Source organism: Nicotiana tabacum, chromosome 18, assembly GCF_000715075.1.
Source record: "Nicotiana tabacum cultivar K326 chromosome 18, ASM71507v2, whole genome shotgun sequence".
Taxonomy (NCBI): domain Eukaryota; kingdom Viridiplantae; phylum Streptophyta; class Magnoliopsida; order Solanales; family Solanaceae; genus Nicotiana; species Nicotiana tabacum.
In genome coordinates, this window is record NC_134097.1 from 70,878,277 (window position 1) to 70,896,535 (window position 18,259).

At 39.1% G+C, this 18,259-nt stretch overlaps 1 protein-coding gene across 1 annotated transcript; it reads right to left on the bottom strand.

Moving 5' to 3' along the window:
• Positions 1-15,158: 15,158 nt before the first annotated feature.
• Positions 15,159-17,722, bottom strand: LOC142172532 (uncharacterized). Its single transcript, XM_075236173.1, has 6 exons — positions 17,502-17,722; positions 17,090-17,264; positions 16,784-17,002; positions 16,618-16,677; positions 15,316-15,372; positions 15,159-15,185 (listed from the first exon to the last, which is right to left on the bottom strand). The coding sequence occupies exons 1-6, from the start codon at positions 17,720-17,722 to the stop codon at positions 15,159-15,161; spliced, it is 759 nt and encodes a 252-aa protein (XP_075092274.1).
• Positions 17,723-18,259: the final 537 nt, after the last annotated feature.

Consider the following 18,259-nt stretch of genomic DNA (forward strand, 5'->3'; position numbering starts at 1 on the left):
GATAGATCTATGCTATATTTGACGTTTTGAGTGTTTTCCCAAAAATTCCTTTTCAAAATTGTTGGTTTTTCAAATTAGGGTTTCTGAAAATCTTTCGATTTTTGTTGTTCTTTTCTTTCAGTTGTTTGTCTGCAGTATGCTCGTATGTTCTCCTCCCCTATTTACGCATATATTGTCTTCCTACTTTTATACGTATGCTCACATGATTAGTCTGCTTTTTTTTTTCTCACTCTTTACTACTGTGTTTCTCGATGTTTTGCTTTTCTGAACTATGTTCGTGCTCTTGTTAAGCATGTTTCGTCTGTTCTGTTTAAACCCCCATCCTTTCTTAAGTTCCGAAGTTGTCTGAACATGTTCTTCATGCCTTAAAATGGTTTTCTTTTCTTTGATTGTTTCAAGCCTTCTATTGTATTTGCCTGATTCACATAAGACTCCTTGAGTCTGTTCACTCGCCTTCTCATTTTTGTGTTTGATTCAATGGGGAAACCCTAGAATTTGGGGGTTTTTTCTTGGAAAATCAAATTAGGGTTCCACTTTGGGATCCTATACCTTCAGACTCACTATGAGTCTCTGGTTGAACTTGTATTCTTTTGTTTATGATTCTAAATACTTCAATGTTAGACTCTTCTGTTTGAAGTGTTTGCTTTATATATGATAAACTCTTCTTTCAAAAGGTCTTTTGCCAACTTGTGATTGATTCCGAATTCCTTTTTATGAGGATTCATTGAGTGTTACTGATTTTCTTTAAAATAAGTTTCTCTTCACCTTTTCTGGGTTGGATCTATTTGTGCCAAGGCTCAAACCTTGATTTTTACTGACTGTTGATTGATTGCCTTTCCTTATTTGCCCAAACCGTGTACTACTAGACTCTTTCCTTAAATAAGTTTCTGTGTATTTACCCTTATTGTACTGCCTTAGAAAATATTTTAAAATCAAATCCTTTCCTTATTTGTCATGCCCGTTTGAAATCAATCCCTTGGCTGAAGGGAAATCTGTGTGATTGACTTTCAAAATTATTTTCTTCCCTTCTTCTCACTTGTCTTCTGCACTATAAAAGGGGCTACCCCTTTTGCACTTAAGACGGACATACAGAGAAAGACTTCGAACTTTTCAATACTTTCTCTACTACTACTTTCTCAACCTCTAGTATTGAGCACTCTGCTCCTCTTCTCTTTCTACTTTCTGAAACATTCTTGAGTTCTCTTTGAACTCTCAAGTATTTGTTGAAGACTCGATTTTGCTCCTGCTGACTTCTGGCTGTGTACTTGCTTTTGTTGTTCTGCTATTCTAGTACTTGCAACTGGTATGTCATTCTTAGTTAAATAATGCCCCTTAACTATGTGTTTATTTCCTAGCCTGTCATGCTCTCTCTTTCACCATGTGTTTACATCTTAGTCGGTTATGCTTTCTTTCCTTATGTTTCTGCAACTCTATATGTACTCTTCTCATGTGAATCCCTTCCCTTTACCCCTTTGTATGAGAGTACGGTTCTAGCCATGATAACACTCTGTTATTGCTGCCCATGACTTTGAACTAGGTTCTTTTGAACTCTTTACTCGAATCAATTCCCACTTCCCTTTATATGTTGAGCCTGATTTGGGTCTGGTGGCGTCCTAATCACCATCTAGATTCAGGTCTGACCTCTAAGGTCTGCTCTTAACTTGTTTGGACCAAACAAATGGTCAGGGGTGTGCCAGTCAACACCTATGGTTGGGTATGACCACCATTTGCTATGGCTCCCCAATCCCTCTTTCACTTTGCACTCATTCCTAGTTCTAAGTTTTGCCCCTCTCTGGTAAGCCATGCTTTGGGACCCTTGGGCTCCCACTGAACTTGGATGCCTGAGGGCTGGCTATTTCGCACTGCACTATTCTAATTATAAATGGTATCCTGAGTGTAAGCAATGCCGGGAATCCTTGAGATTTCTTGGAACTTTGAAACACTTTGGATAAAGAGAAGGCTTTGGAAATTCGGAATTGGTTAATCACATATTATTAGACATTAAGATTGAATTAGGCTGCTCAGATCTAGCTGTTAGTTTTTAATGTATTTATTTTCTTTCTTTTGGTCTGTAATAATTTGTATAAAGGATTTGGGGAATATAGTAAAAGGGTGTGGTTTACATTCTTGCATCAGTAGGGGTAGAAACCATGCTTTAAGATTTTAATTTTTTAGAAATCCTGCCTATAGGGTTGTTCAATATTTCTGGTTCCACATCACCTAGAGACCATGCCTATAGGGTCAACTCTTCATTGTGTTACAAATCACATAGAAATCATGCCTATAGGACTTAACGTTCATGTAATCAATGCATATAGAGATCATGCCTATAAGGAATGCATATGCATTCGGCAAACTATAGGGTTAATTAACACAATCATCTTTTACAAGTTCAATAACAGGTTTTAAAAATCAAAATAGATATCATGCCTATAGGATCAGCATCAAACTAGTCTGATTCGCTTAAAGTAATAATGATCTATTAACTGGTCCTTAACGTCTTAATACAGCAACAATTTCAGAAGTCTTAATTCTTTGACAAAAACTCTCCTGACTCAGTATGCTTTTAAATCCCTTAAATCGGCATCTTTTTCTGAAACAGTTTCTTTCTAAGCATTCTGTCTAAACGTTTTACTCAGACCCTGAAATTGTCTTTTAAAACAGTTGCAACTTACCCTTTCCTTAGATATTTCTATCCCTGAAACTCTTTCACAATCATTTCTATGTTTTATTTTTACTGCAGTCCATACTTTCTTTTCAAAACTCCTCTGCATTAGACTACTTTTTCCTGAAACCAGTACCTTTTAAATCACTCGCTTGAAATACCTTAATTTCTGACAATTGGATCCAAGTTTCCTAATGCAGACTTTCTATCTAAACATCTGGTTTGAACCAGTCCGTTCGCTATTTAAGTTTAATTTAAAGACCAAATCAGTATGTGCCAAGACATGCTAAACTAAGTGTTTGTTTGATTAAGGGGTTTACTTGAGTCTTACCTATTTGTTTTGTTCATCCTTATATTTGTTACTTGTTTTGTATGTCGCAATTAGAATTTTAACCTTTGAACCCCATATATGCCTATGTCCCTTTTCTTCCCCTTTAGGATTAGAAGTCCTGATACCCCGGGACTGATAGGTTGGGACGGGTACTAGCATGCAATAAGTAAATAAGACTGATCGCGTTTAAATACCTCAACGGGGTGGGAAGGGTAGATATGGATATGATGACCGATGCGCTAATATCACGTGCGACCCCTCTTCTGAGGAGTGATCGCTGGGTATTGCATTGAAGTGATCCATATTAATTATAAACTTAGGACTCCCCTCCCTTTATTTGCTTTCATCGCTTCTTGTAAAACTGTTCAAATCTCTTTTTCATGAATTTCTGCCCTCTCTACTTACCTTCGAAAATTTTCAACTTGGTCGCAATGTTATGTGCGAATCCTTATTTGAGCCTTGATTGTTTACTTGTAAAGTCACAATTATAACATGGCCGGGAACCACACTAGTGGATCTTGAGGGGTGCCTAACACCTTCCCCTTGGGATAATTTCTAGCCCTTACCCTAATCTCTAGTCTCTTCATCTCAAACCCTTCTTAAAGTGTCCTAATGCACTATAATCATTAGGTGGCGACTCTTCAACTTCTAAATCCAATTCTCGAAAGGGAATAGAGTTGTCCTCCCAATGTCGTATACCCGATTTCTGACCCTACGGTTAGATAAAAAGGGGGCGTCGACAGTCGGGACCCCATCCAAATATACCTACAAGTACCATAATATAACATGGACCCGCTCGAGGCCTCAAAACACACATAACAACATCGAAACGACGAATCACACCTCAATTCGAAATCATTGAACTTTGAAACTTCAACTTCCACAACCGATGTTGAAACCTATTAAATCACGTCCGATTGACCTCAAATTTTGGACACAAGTCACATTTTACATTACGGACCTGCTCCAATTCCGGAATCGGAATCCGACCCCGATATCAAAAGGTCCACTCCCCGTCAAACTTTCCAAAATTCCAACTTTCGCCATTTCAATCCAAATTCTACTACGGACCTCCAAATCACAATAAGGACGCGCTCCTAAGTCCAAAATCACCCAGCGGAGGTAACGAAACCATCAGAAATCCAATCTGATGTCAAATACTAAAAAGTCAAACTTGGACAAACCTTTCAAATTTAAAGCTTCTAGCTGAGAATCATTCTTCCAAATAAATTCCGAATAACCTAAGCATCAAAACCGATGATTCACATAAATCATAATACATCATACAGAGATACTCATGCCCGAAAACTACCGAGCGAAGTGTAATTGCTCAGAACGACTGGTCGGGTCGTTACATCTTCCCCCACTTAAACATACGTTTGTCCTTGAACGTGCCCAGAGTTGTTCTCAAAGACATCAAACCGCCGTGTAACCTTACCATGGACATACCTGGGGGTGATCCCGCATCACCTTATCCCATATAGGTCTGGTAACACAACATGACTAAAATTTCTTAATTCAACCTAGCCTATAAGCCTTAGAATCCAATTTCCACATCCGAAATTTTCTTATATGATCAGAATCTTGCATCTACACACTGTATAAGTATGAACAAGTTGTATCAAGCCATAGTCATAACCCAAGATGAAATCACATTATATACCACATAACTCAAACACTTAAAACGATAATGTCTAATCACAGTAGTTGCTCAAAACAACCCAAATGATGGTAATAAACCTCTTATCAAACAAAGCCTCGTTCTAACACCTTCATATGCTACCAATTATGAAAGAAACATGAAGTAACTCATAACCATTCGTCAGATCAACAAGTCACGGGGCTCCCTCTCCTTCGACAAGGACTATAACAAATTTCTAAGTTGACTTTCGATATTATTCTCCCAACCATGCTGTAATCAATTTCCGATAGTATTTATTCTAGGTCTAATGACCCCATCTCATCCAACATGACCAGTCTAGTGACATGACACATCAATGCAATATAAAGCCGCAACTCGTGCAATTCGTGCACCCATAAGCAACATTCCAAATGTACTCAAACATGGAAAATGAGATCAAACAAGAGAACCGTCCCGCAAGCTCAGCGGGTATCACCATAACGCAACACTAAGAACCCATCACATATCGCAGAGCCAAAACACACGAATCTAACACAAAGGATCATACCTCTATATAACTTCGCTACAAGGAGTGACCCCATCCAAATGTTGGTCCATATTATATACCTCGAGCCACCCTACTCAAAATCCATAACCACTGGAAATTCGACATCAAGTACCCAGAGTGCATTACCATAACAACGGAGAAGTAAATGACGCAATGTCGCACAAGCCCGAAAGAATATAACCAATGAGCAATTAATCATGCAACACCCAAATACTCATCTCGCTCAAATTTTGTTATAAGGCCCTAACAGGACTGCACCATGTGTGCTCATAACCCACAATTCACAACTCCTAGAAGCATAGAAGGGTAACTCACAGATCATTTCAGAACACAAATAAGCTCAACAACAATTGAATGACACATCCCTCAACAATAGCAGTTCGGAGTCAACAAATCTGACCCGGTGCAGAACACACATCCATATTGGGCCTACCAATGAACCCCCAAAACAACTCTGGTCACCCACAATAGATAAATAACCCTACAAAAGTCCATAATTACTGAATCATAACAAATACTATCCTCTGACTAACCTTAGCTATTTTTCACAGTCCACAACCACGAAACAATCTACTCATGAGAACTCCCAGCCTCCAAATCCATAGAACACACAAATCACCATATATGATCTCAACTCCACCGCCTGAATGTCTAACACTTCTACAATACTCGATCATCCCACGAGGAATGCTTCTATAATTCTCCTATGCCACAAAGCAAAATTTGAACATCAACAGTTGATCGACTAGGAGAGTGCCGCAATATTAATGAAGTATCCATAAATCAAAACACAGTGCCCCTTCTAAAACTTACACCCTCATCAAGCCACATATAATAGTAATAATATCTATCAAATCATCTAAGATTGCCTATGCTGCCTAAAAATTCATGTCCTTCCCTCCAAAACTGAACTGTGACTTTACACATGCAAATCTCAATCCTACCCAACACATCGCATATAGCATTCCATCATATAAAAATACGAGAACTTCGTAATCCACTCCGAGTTATAAGCAACTACATACTAAATTAGCCAAGAACTTTCGTTTGATCCCAATCCAGGAGAAAATCACTATACATCACATGCTCCTCACGCCAGTAGGAAATATACATCTCTAATCGTGGTAGTAACTATCAAGAAATTTCCGAATCCTATTTGCACATAACCAAACCATCAGGACTGAATCCTTCTAACTCAACCAAGATACACAGGTCGCCAAAACCCAAGAGCATTGCCACAAAACCCCTGTAGAGACTAGTCGCATCGTAAGCACCCAAGAACCGATCAAACCCATTACCATGTCGGTCCAACCTACTACCAAGCTGTCCTATTTCTCCGAGTTCCTTCTAAATTACCTTCAAATTGATACTTCTCCTCGCTATAATACTGCAATCCTCAACCAAGACTGATCGATGCCAACCCTACACCACTACAAAGTGGCAAGAGCGGTCGAAGCAGCTTTTACCCGAGATGGTCGGGATCGAATCCACATGGATCTAGAATTGGGAATTGGATTCCTATCTAAGCTCGAAATGCGTAGTGCTCTTAATTACACTTCCAATCATAATTGTTTTTTGTTATTTCTACTTTTATACTAAAGAGATACTAAATTAAACTAAGAATGATTGCTTGTAAGATTTTTTAAATAAATAAAGAGGCACTAGGGAAGTGACTTTCTCCTAGGTAAAAACTTGACGGGATCTAAAGTCTAAGGCAAAGTTGTTATGTTGGGGATTGCGATATAGCCAATGCACGGAACTACTCACTCTATACCTCTCGATATCTTGAGTGACTTTGCCCTAATTGACTTTCTCATGACCAATTGGGTGTCAAATTTGTGCAAGCAATATAGGCTCAAGTCGGGTATTACCATCTCTAGGTTTAACCCTTTAATTAGGGCTATCAATCTTTAATTACACCCCAATTCCTTGTTGGACTGATTTTCCTAGACTCAAGCTCTCTTCCTCAAGAAGAGCCCAAGTCAAATAGGCGCAAACTAGTGTTTGCAACCACTAATTCAACATGGAAAACACAAATCAGTCCAAATACCAAACACCCATAAACATCTAAGCCTTAAAACAAAAGACCCATCAAATACCCACACTAGGGTTGAGCCACAGCCATAGCTAATGGGTCTAGCTACTCATAATAATGGAAGAAAACAGAGAAAATAGATGAAGAATAATAATTTAATTACAAACTAAGATAATGAAGATTAAATGTTAATCTAGCTACAAATTACTCAAAGTGGAACTAAAACGCCGTTCACATGCTCTAGAGTCTAACAGATTACAAGAGATACCCTAAAATGTGAAAAGAAAGTATTTATACTAGGCCAAATTTTCTGGACAAAACTACCCCTGACGGAGGTACTGCGGCCCGCATAAAATGCACCACGAACCGTAATGAGGCTTTTTTGGCTTGAATTGTCATTCTCTGAATCTGGCCACCGCGGACCGCATAAAATGCTCCGCGTCCGCGGTGGCTTCACTGCGGTCCGCACAAAATGCTCCGAGGACCGCGCTGGCTTCAATCGCCCAAACTCCCAACTCTCTGAATCCCCTCTTCGAGGACGGCATAAAATGGATTGCGGCCGCGAGAAATTCTCCGCGGACCGCACTGCTATGAGCTCCAAAAGTGCACCTCTTTGAACTTTATCCACCGCGGACTGCACTAAATGGTTTGCGGCCGCAGTAGGTCTGTTGCGGCTACAAGTGATTTTATGCTGCAGCAGTGCCTTGACTTGTTCTTGGTACTTGTGCATATTTCACTTTTTGTTGAGCTGGTTTTGACTACTTGTCACGTTTTTGACCAAACCCTGCAAACAAGTACAACATGTAAGCCTTTGGGACTATTTGTATGCATTTTTAATCAAAACTCAAGTAAAAAGAAGTGTAAAACGAATTAAACTCCCTATTTATCAAAGACTCATCACGCGAGACCCAAGCGTAAAACCACACCGCCCTAAGGATCATAAGCCGCTGAATGCTCTCTTAAGCACCCAAAAAGTACCACAACCGAGATACCCACTCTAGGGCTGGGCATATATCGGGTAAAATCGATAACCCAAACCGTTAATTATTTATTGGGTTATCGGTATCAGGTTAACGGTTCAGTAACAATTTAGAATTTTTTCACTATTGGGTTATCGGTTCGGGCCTCGGTTTACTAATTTTATTAATGGGTTAACCGATAACCCAATAAGAATTAATAAAATTATGACTTTACCCTTAAGTATATACAAATGCTAGGGCTTTAGTTTATTCTCTCCTATTCTTTCTCAATCGCACTCTTCAGTTGCTTCATCTTCATTCTTCATAGACCTTACTAGTTACTCCTAGCGTAGTCTTTAGTATACTATATGTGAATTTTTCTCTTTTTTGCTTAACTCCAATGAATTGTCTTCTCTTTTTGCTTAACTCTAGATTGAGTTATCTTATCGGGTAAACCGATAACCGAACCAATAATGATCGATAACCGATTTACCGATACCCGATAATGGATATCTTATCGGTTCGGTTATCAGTTTATCAAATTTGTAAATCGATAACTGATATGCTAAACTGATAATATTCATAACCGAACCGAACCGACCGATGCCCGCCCCCAACCCACTCAGAAGAGACCTTTTGTGAATTTAAAGTTGTTCCTTTTTACCTTTCTGATACTGAAATGTAGAATCCACAATGTATAGAAATACTGCGAGTCTCGACACCATCCAACGTAATTCTCAGATTCTAGCCATATACAAATCCGTAAAATTTTCAATTTCCACATATAAATCTTGAATTCATTAGAACCATTCTTGAGAGTCATCCACTCCACTCAATTCTCAATTGCACTACCCAAACAGACCGAACGACATGTGCTCCATTCGTACACCAACACCCTAAGAAGTAATCCACACTTCTAAGCAACCGAGTAGATCCCTACTCTATGCGCATTACATCTTTTACCAATAACAGCTCAAATCATTTCATGATTTCCATATACCCATAGAGTGAATACAACCCGCATCTAGAAATTCCTTTACTCGATCTCACCCTCTGCAAACATAACTATTCACAAGTATACTTCAAACCGAAACAAATACATCACATAGTCGTGCAATCAACCTAGCAATAGCAGACTTCCCGACTTGGCTCAAAGCCATAGATCAAAACATACAATAACTCCTGATGCCCATACTTTATTACTGTCAGAATACCGCAGTGAGATTCCTATAAGTCCTTCATAAGCTCATGAAACACAAACCATCAAATATCTCAAATCATCTGCAAATCTTGCATTTGCCCTTGTAACAGTCAAGCCAACTCTCATAAGCGATCCAAACTCAGATTGCAACACATATAATTCACTTGTAAAAGAGAACTCGCTACAAACAACATAGGGATCACACAAACCTCAGGACACCCTGCAGGAGATAACCCACCTGCTTTGCCTCAAACTGACATCTCTGTATTCCCTTCCACAGTCAATAACTATTATGCAATCACTTAATCTTCCTGAGTCTGAACTCATATTATGACATTGAAAACTTACCTCACTCTGCAACCAAACAACATGAAAATCCTTCAACACGCCCATAACTCGAGACTATACGTCAAATCAAGGCGGAAATCAAGCACCCAATTTACATCTCAATTAAACTCTTTTCACCAAATTCAATCTGTCTGAACACACCCCTAGTCACATCATACTCATCATATAGCAATCCGACCACTCATCTACCAATATGGACATTGCCGGACATATAAATCCAAAAGCACGTGCTCACATAATTAATGCCTCTATGCTCAAGCTACAGTCAAAATCCAGCCTCAAGTCTTCTAGACTGCCCATCATCAACACACATAAATCACATCTCACACCTCATCTCGGGAATCACAAGCCGTCCATGCACAGCTGATACCGAACGCTCATGTGCGCATACAAATGCATGTAGGGAATTCAAAGAGTTACACTTCAAGATGAATCAATGGCGCACGATAAGGAAAGAAAGATGGGAAGTATATCCTAAATGCCATGTAGCCTCTCGAAGATAGGTATGGACGTCATCAAACCAATCCGCAAAACTCTACTAGACACTTGCTCATGACTTGTAGAACCTATGAACCTAGAACTCTGATACCAATCTATCACGACCTGAAATCCACTAGTCATAATGGCACCTAACCCAACCCATTAGGTAAGCCATCTAATAGCTATCCAATTCTAATAATATTGATAAGACAGTTAAACAAAGGAAATTCTCCGAATCTTATACATTTTCCAAGGACTGGTAGTACAAATCATGAGATTCTAAGAATAAAATTTACAAAGCTGATATAAAGTAAATACATCTTTTATTTGAAATGTACATAAATAGAGTTTTATAAATCTATGTTTACCGTGAACAAAAAGCAGCTACAATAGGGACGCAGGTACATCTTCCAATCCAGCTCCCGTTGAACACAGCAACATCAGTATCCAAAATCTGCATGCAATGTGCAGGAAGTATAGTATGAGTACAACCGACCCCATGTACCCTATAAGTAACAAACCTAACCTTAGGTTGAAAGCAGTGACGAGTTGGAACATAGGTCGGGTCCAACACCAATAATTAATAGCAGTTCATAACAACGTAGGGCATATAGATAAGGAAGTAACTCAGAGATAACAATGCTTAGCTTTTTCATAATTTTCCGAAAATATTTCCGATTTTCAAGAATATTAGTAAAGACTCAAATCCTTTACCGAAATTAACGTAAAATATGAGATAGCTTGAAAACTGTAATTTATCTAAAAATTCTTTTCACAGTAAATAAAATGTTTCATTTTCTTTCGAGATAGCAAGTATAAAATGGCTCTCTATGACCACATATCAATGTGTATAAAGCAAATCATGAATGACGTGATACCGTACAACATGAGAAAAATGTGTCTCTATGCATGTATGTCATATATGCATCCCAGAGATGAATCATGTACTCACACTCTTAGAGTACTCAAACTCTCAGAGTACTCAATCTCACTGTCTCACACTTTCCACTCATCATGCTCAACCACTCGGTACTGTATATGGCCCATACGGTCCAAAGAATACATCTCGGAACATATGCAACACTGACTATAAGGCACCCAATATCGAGGAAAAATGGCAATACTACCCTGTGGAGAAATCCATCTCCAGGTATCAAGTACTTCGAACAAATCAATGTCCAGGGAAATAATCATCCACATTCACTAGGGGTAAGCTGACTCCGGAGGGGCCCTTCAGCCCAAGCACTATAAACTGCACGAACAACTCACATGCTGCACGGACAACTCATGTGCTATAGTATCAATATCAGAAATTCGCATGTACAACTCACGTGTTGCACGAACAACTCACGTGCTATAGTATCAATAACCTCATAATTAGGCTCTCGGCCTCACTCTCAGGCTCACAATATCGTAAAACTAGCTCGGCAATAATGATATGATGTATCAATAAACAACAATTGAGATTGAGATATGATATGAATGCATGAATAAGACTGAGTACGAAATATCAATGAAATCAGTGAGGTGACAGCAAGAAATGAACTCTATGGGTCCAAACAATATCATCATTAAGCCTAGGCAGGATATCTAGCATGATTTGATAGCTCAATTACTTAATCGCATGGTGAAAGCACATATATTAACAAAATAGGACTATTAAACAGTACCATGGAACAACAGAGTCACAATTCACAGGGTGCACGCCCACACGCCCGTCACTTAGCATGCGTGCCACCTCAATACCAATCACATAACACGCAATTCAGGGTTTCATACCCTCAACACTAAGTTTAGAAGAGTTATTTATCTCAAACGAGCCAATTCCAGACGTCGAGGAAGCCCAACGATACTCCAAGAGTGCCATCACACACGTAGCAACCTCCAAGCGGCTCAAAACTAGCCAATAACAACTCAAATACATCAGATAAAGCCCAAGGAATCAATTAGAAATGATAAAGATTGAATCCTAAATCAAATTCCAAATCCGACCAAAAAATCATACACGGGCCCGCAACTCGGAACCTGACAAAACTTACAAAATCGACAACCCATTCAATTACGAGTCCAACCATACTAGTTTCACTCAAATACGACTCCAAATCAGTGTTCAAAACTCAAAAATTCCTATTATGAAACTTAAGGCCAAACCCCTTAATTTCTCCATAAAATGCATAACCAATTGCCAAAAGTGAAGATAGATTCATGGAAATATAATTAAAACTGAGTAGAGAACACTTACCCCAATCCTTGTGATGAAATTTGCTCCAACAATTGCCTCAATCTGAGTCCCACATCTCAAAATATGAAGAAAGAACCAAAACCTCGATTTTTATAACTCTGCCGAGCACTTTTGCATCTGCGGATAAGTGGTTGCATCTGCTATGGCCATGACCGCATCTGCGGTCGCGCTTTTGTGAAAATACCTCCATACCTGCGAACCTTCACTCCTCAATGAAATCTTGCATCTGCGACTCCTGACCTGCATATGCGGTCATCGCACCTACGCAATATCAATCGCAAGTGCAGAACACCAGAACCAGCAACTCCTCAGTAATAGCAACATGAAGAAAAATGGTCCGAAATCGATCTGAAACACGCTCGAGCCATTCAAGATCTCGTCTAAATATACCAACAAGTCTTATAAGATAACACGGACCCGCTCAAGGCCTCAAAACACACATAAAAACATCGAAACGATGAATGATACCTCAATTCGAAATCATTAAACTTTGAAACTTCAACTTCCACAACTGATGCCGAAACTTATCAAATCATATCCGATTCACCTCAAATTTTGCACACAAGTCACATTTGACATTATAGACCTGCTCCAATTTCCATAATCAGAATCCGACCTTGATATCAAAAGGTCCACTCCCGATCAAACTTTCCAAAATTCCAACTTTCGCCATTTCAAGCTAAATTCTACTATGGACCTCCAAATCACAATCAGAATGTGCTCCTAAGTCCAAAATCACCCAACGGAGCTATCAAAACCATCAAAAATCCAATTCAAGGTCAAATACTAAAAAGTCAAACTTGGTCAAACCTTTCAAATTTAAAGCTTCTAGCTGAGAATCATTCTTTCAAATCAATTCCGAATAACCTAAAAACCAAAACCGATGATTCATATAAGTCATAATACATCATACAGAGATACTCATGCCCGAAAACTATCGAGAAAAGTGCAATTGGTCAGAACGACTGGTCGGGTCGTTACAGGAGATTTTTGGTAATGTCGCTAATGGGAGATTTAATGCCTAAGAGGCGCTCTGTTCCATTGGTTATGGACTGTGTGAGTTTGTTTCGTATTGGAAAACTGCTCGTATGTGTCATGAATAGGGTCATTGTAGATTCTTGAATGGTTATTGGCCCAATATGGGATGATCGAATTGGCTTGAGGTCTATTGGTAGATCTAATGCGAATATATGCTCTACATTAGGTCGGATATGTTCATTCAACATAACATTGCTTATAGAGGAGTCTTCGGGCATTGGATGTTATTCCTGTCATTAGCTATTCTATGTGATACTATATTATGCCATGTGGGTTGTGAGACGACTTGATTAGTCGTGTATGTATTGCGATCTCATGTAGCTTGTGGTGTTATATGAGCAAGATGGCTCTTGAGATGCAGTTCATTTATTGCACATTGGTCATGCTCGGGTTTTTGTAGCACATGGCGCTATCCGTCTTCCCACGATTGTATTTATGCACTTGGCGTGATTGTGGTTGATATTCAGGCATTTCATAGGTATAAACATTATGGCTTGATGTGTATTTCCTTATTTATTGTTATGTGTGGATCGGGTGGCACGGCGACACGAGCATAATATTTGGATCGAGTTGCCCACTGTAATGGTATCATGTTTGGATCGGGTTGCACGCTGCAACGGTGTCATGTGTGGATCGAGTTGCACATCGCAACAGTGAGATGTTAAGTACATTTCCTTATACTCATTTTGCGTGACTTGTTTCTCATCTCGGAGATAGGTTTATAGCATCTATTTGATCATTTTATTTATTACGCGGGCTAGAGAGTTCTTTATCCGAGCTTTTTCTCCTTAGTTGGTCGTATTTGAGTTGTGGCTTTTTGACACATTGATGTCGTCATACGAGATTGTAGGTGATTTTTTATATGTCTTGTCGGTCGAGCAGCTTGTATTGGGTGAGACGAGGTTGTCGGGCCTGAAATTAGTGTAATTGGATTCATATAATGTATATTAGGAGGAAAATGTCAGTAATCAGTTCAGAATAAGGAAATGGTTCTTGTCAAGCGAAGAGACTCCAGGATTTATTGATTTGGCAGGATGTTATGAGCTTCTACGTGTCGCTTTCATCGTTGCAATATTGTGATGGTTGGATTAGGGCTTATACGCGTTATGAGGTACACTATGTGCATCGGGTTAGTGAATTTAAAGTTATTGTGCTTGGAGGAGGTTATTATAGGCAAATGAGTTATGCGGTCTATTGTGTGATATTAGCATGTGTGCATGATCATGTTTTGGTTCAGCGTGTAGAGATTGATACGGCGTTCGTATGTTAGAATCAGGTCTCGACCACGTGGAGCTCGGTAATCCCAACTGATCAGTGGTTACACAATATGTGTCATACCCGGCCGTCTATAGTGCGGCTCGGTAATGAAAGTAAATACATACATGTACTAAATCATGAATTATATAGGTGCAATGCGAAACCAACCTTAAAAGACGTATTCTAAGAAGAGTCGAAGTGGCCTATCATCATTATTCCTCGACTATCATGGTTGTTGCTAAAATATATAATTTTTCAACTACGAGCCAACAAGTTCTAAGAACATGAGAGTTATGTATTATGAATACCTTTGAAGTAAGTGTTCCTTATTCATGATTTATATGAATGTCGAAATGAGAACGAGTAAAAAGGCTCTAGTTCTTTTTAAGCAAGGAACAAGGAAATCCGAGAATTCATAGATATCCTCTAGAGTAAGCAATCTATGAGAAAAGATTAGGTCTAAGCATCTTTATAAGCTGAAGGTGAAATAACTCGAATCCGACGAGACAACTCGATAAACGTTTATTCGAATTCTAGTCATGCCGAAAAGTATAGCGAAACCCTACATACCTTGTCGATGGAGTTATATACTGTTTCCAAGACCTCAAAAGCCTTAGGAATGATTTCCTACATAATACAAACCATTCAAAATCAAATTCAAGCTCATAGCTTAAATAATTCTTCATTTAGACATTTACGCGAACAACTTGTGGCCATGAATTTGTAGACTCTTTTGTAGATTAATTTCCCCCCAACACACCACCAAATTTTACTTTACTACATCTCCTCATCAACAAAATTTCATCCATGTCTTCACAGATCAAAACAACACAATAAAACCATATAGAACAGCCCCAACAATCAAGCCATATTAAGAGAGGTTTCTTAAAAAAATCAAGAATATTTCTATAGAGGTTTCAACTATTTCTTAAGAATTCTTATGGTAGAAGTTTACAAAGATCAAAGAGAAGTTAAATCATACCTTATGTGACCAGAATTACTCAAAATTCGAAATTACTTCAAGGCGGAGTCTTGCTATGAAAAGTGAAACACCGAAGAATTCACGATTCCGAAGCTACCATGGTGTTCTCCATCTTGAGGATGACTAAATTGTTGTTATGCTTGGCTAGATGGATGGGAGAAGTTTGAGAGGAAATCCCTAGGTTTTTGGTTCTGTTTTGGAGAGGATAAAACGCAGGGGTTCTGTTTTAAAAATTGACTTAAATAAAGAAATTTTGACTAAACCCGACTAGGCACACTGTTCCGGTAACAGTGTGCACCCCTGTACGAAAATATTAATATCTCTCTACTCCAAAGTTGTATTAACGAACGGTTTATTGCGTTGGAAACTAGACTCATATACCTTCGATTCGGTAGGTAGAACACGCCATAACTCCCAGTATATTGAGAGAAACACTCATCAACATTTTATCCAAATTCCAGTAAAATTTAAACCCGTAACTTGCGCGCGATCTTTGTCGAATTTTTAATCACAACTCAAATGACTTCCAATCTTAATGTATAACTATCGCATCATTTAAATATCTCATAGAAATTATCTTCCTAGCGAATTAGCCCATTTATAGCATGATAACGCCGAATACACAAGGTGTAACATTCTCCCCTCCTTAAGAACATTCGTCCTCGAATGTTAACGGTTAACCTAACTTCTGATTATTATTTTTTTTAAGAAAAAAAATTTCGCTAGAGTTTCCCCTATAAATATGAATATCCAAAACCTGTCATCAGCCCAAACATACATATCTATGGCCACACAGGGCTACACATCATAATAATAACATCAACTTGGCCTCACCCGACCATTTACTTATACAATAATGATAATAAGAAGGTTAGCCATAACTTAATTACCTTAACTGTCACTGGTTGATATATGTGCAACACCTGCCATATTTGTCTCAAGCGTATCACCTGAAGACTCAAATAAATGAGGGTATCTGGACTTCATGTCCTCCTCGGCCTCCCATGTCATTTCCTCTACATTATTGCTCCTCTAAAGTACTTTTACTGAGGCTACCTCTTTAGTCCGTAGCTTACGGATTTGATGGTCAAGAATGGCAACAGGTATTTCTTCATATGACAAGTTCTCGGAAACTTCAATATCCTCGATAGGGCTGATGCAAGAAGGATCACCTAAGAATTTTCGAAGCATGTAAATGTGAAATACCGGATGGATTGCTTCTAATTCTGGTGGCAGGTCAAGTTTGTAGGCTACTCGCCCAATTCTCTGAACAATCTGATATGGCCCAACATATCTAGGACTGAGTTTTCCTTTCTTACCAAATCTCATTACACCCTTCATAGGCGACACTTTCAAGAATACCCAGTCTCCCACAGCAAATTCCAAATCTCGACGTCGGTTATCTGAATATGATTTCTGTCGACTTTGAGCTGTACGCAACCTTTCCTGGATCAACTTTACCTTTTCTACAGCTTGTTGTACCAATTCAGGTCCTAGCAACTTTGTCTCGCCAACATCAAACCAGCCAATAGGAGATCTGCATTTCCTCCCATATAGTGCCTCATAAGGTGCCATCTGAATACCGGCATGATAACTGTTATTGTAGGCAAACTCAATAAGCGGTAAATGATCTTCCCAACTTCCCTTGAAGTCTAAGACACAAGCTCGCAACATATCTTCGAGTGTCTGAATAGTGCGTTCGGCTTGTCCGTCGGTCTGCGGATGAAATGTTGTACTAAGGTTAACAAGAGTACCCAAACCTTCTTGAAAAGACCTCCAGAAATTAGCTGTAAATTGGGCACCTCTGTCAGATATAATAGAAAACGGAACTCCATGTAGCCGAACTATTTCCTTGATATACAGGCTCGCATAGTCTTCAGCTGAATAGGTGGTCCTAACTGGGAGAAAGTGAGCTGATTTCGTCAGCCTATCCACAATGACCCAAATAGAATTGAACTTACGGCGAGAATTGGGCAATCCTGTAATGAAATCCATATTAATCGATTCCCATTTCCAAGCTGGAATCTCAATATTTTGAAGTAGCCCTCCAGGTTTCTGGTGTTCAGCTTTAACCTGCTAGCAGTTGGGACACTGAGCCACAAATGTGGCTATATCTTTCTTCATGCCGTTCCACCAGTATAGCTGACGAAGATCATGATACATTTTGGTTGAACCAGGATGAACTGAGTACCGAGACTGGTGCATCTCTGTCATAATTTGCTTACGAAGCTCCCCAACATTAGGTACATACCATCGGCCTTTATATTTTAGAATTCCATCATCAGATTGCTCGAACAACTGCTTCTTCTGAAAAGGGATACTCTCTTTAATTTTGACTAACTCCGGATCCTCAAATTGACGTATTTCTACCTCAGCTACCAGTGATGACCCCGCAATATTATGGACTACTACACCCTGGTCACCTGTATCATGTAGCCGTACACTCAGGTTAGCCAATCGATATATCTCCTGAGTCATTTCTAATTTCCCAGCTTCTACATGCTTCAAGCTGCCCATGGATTTGCGACTCAA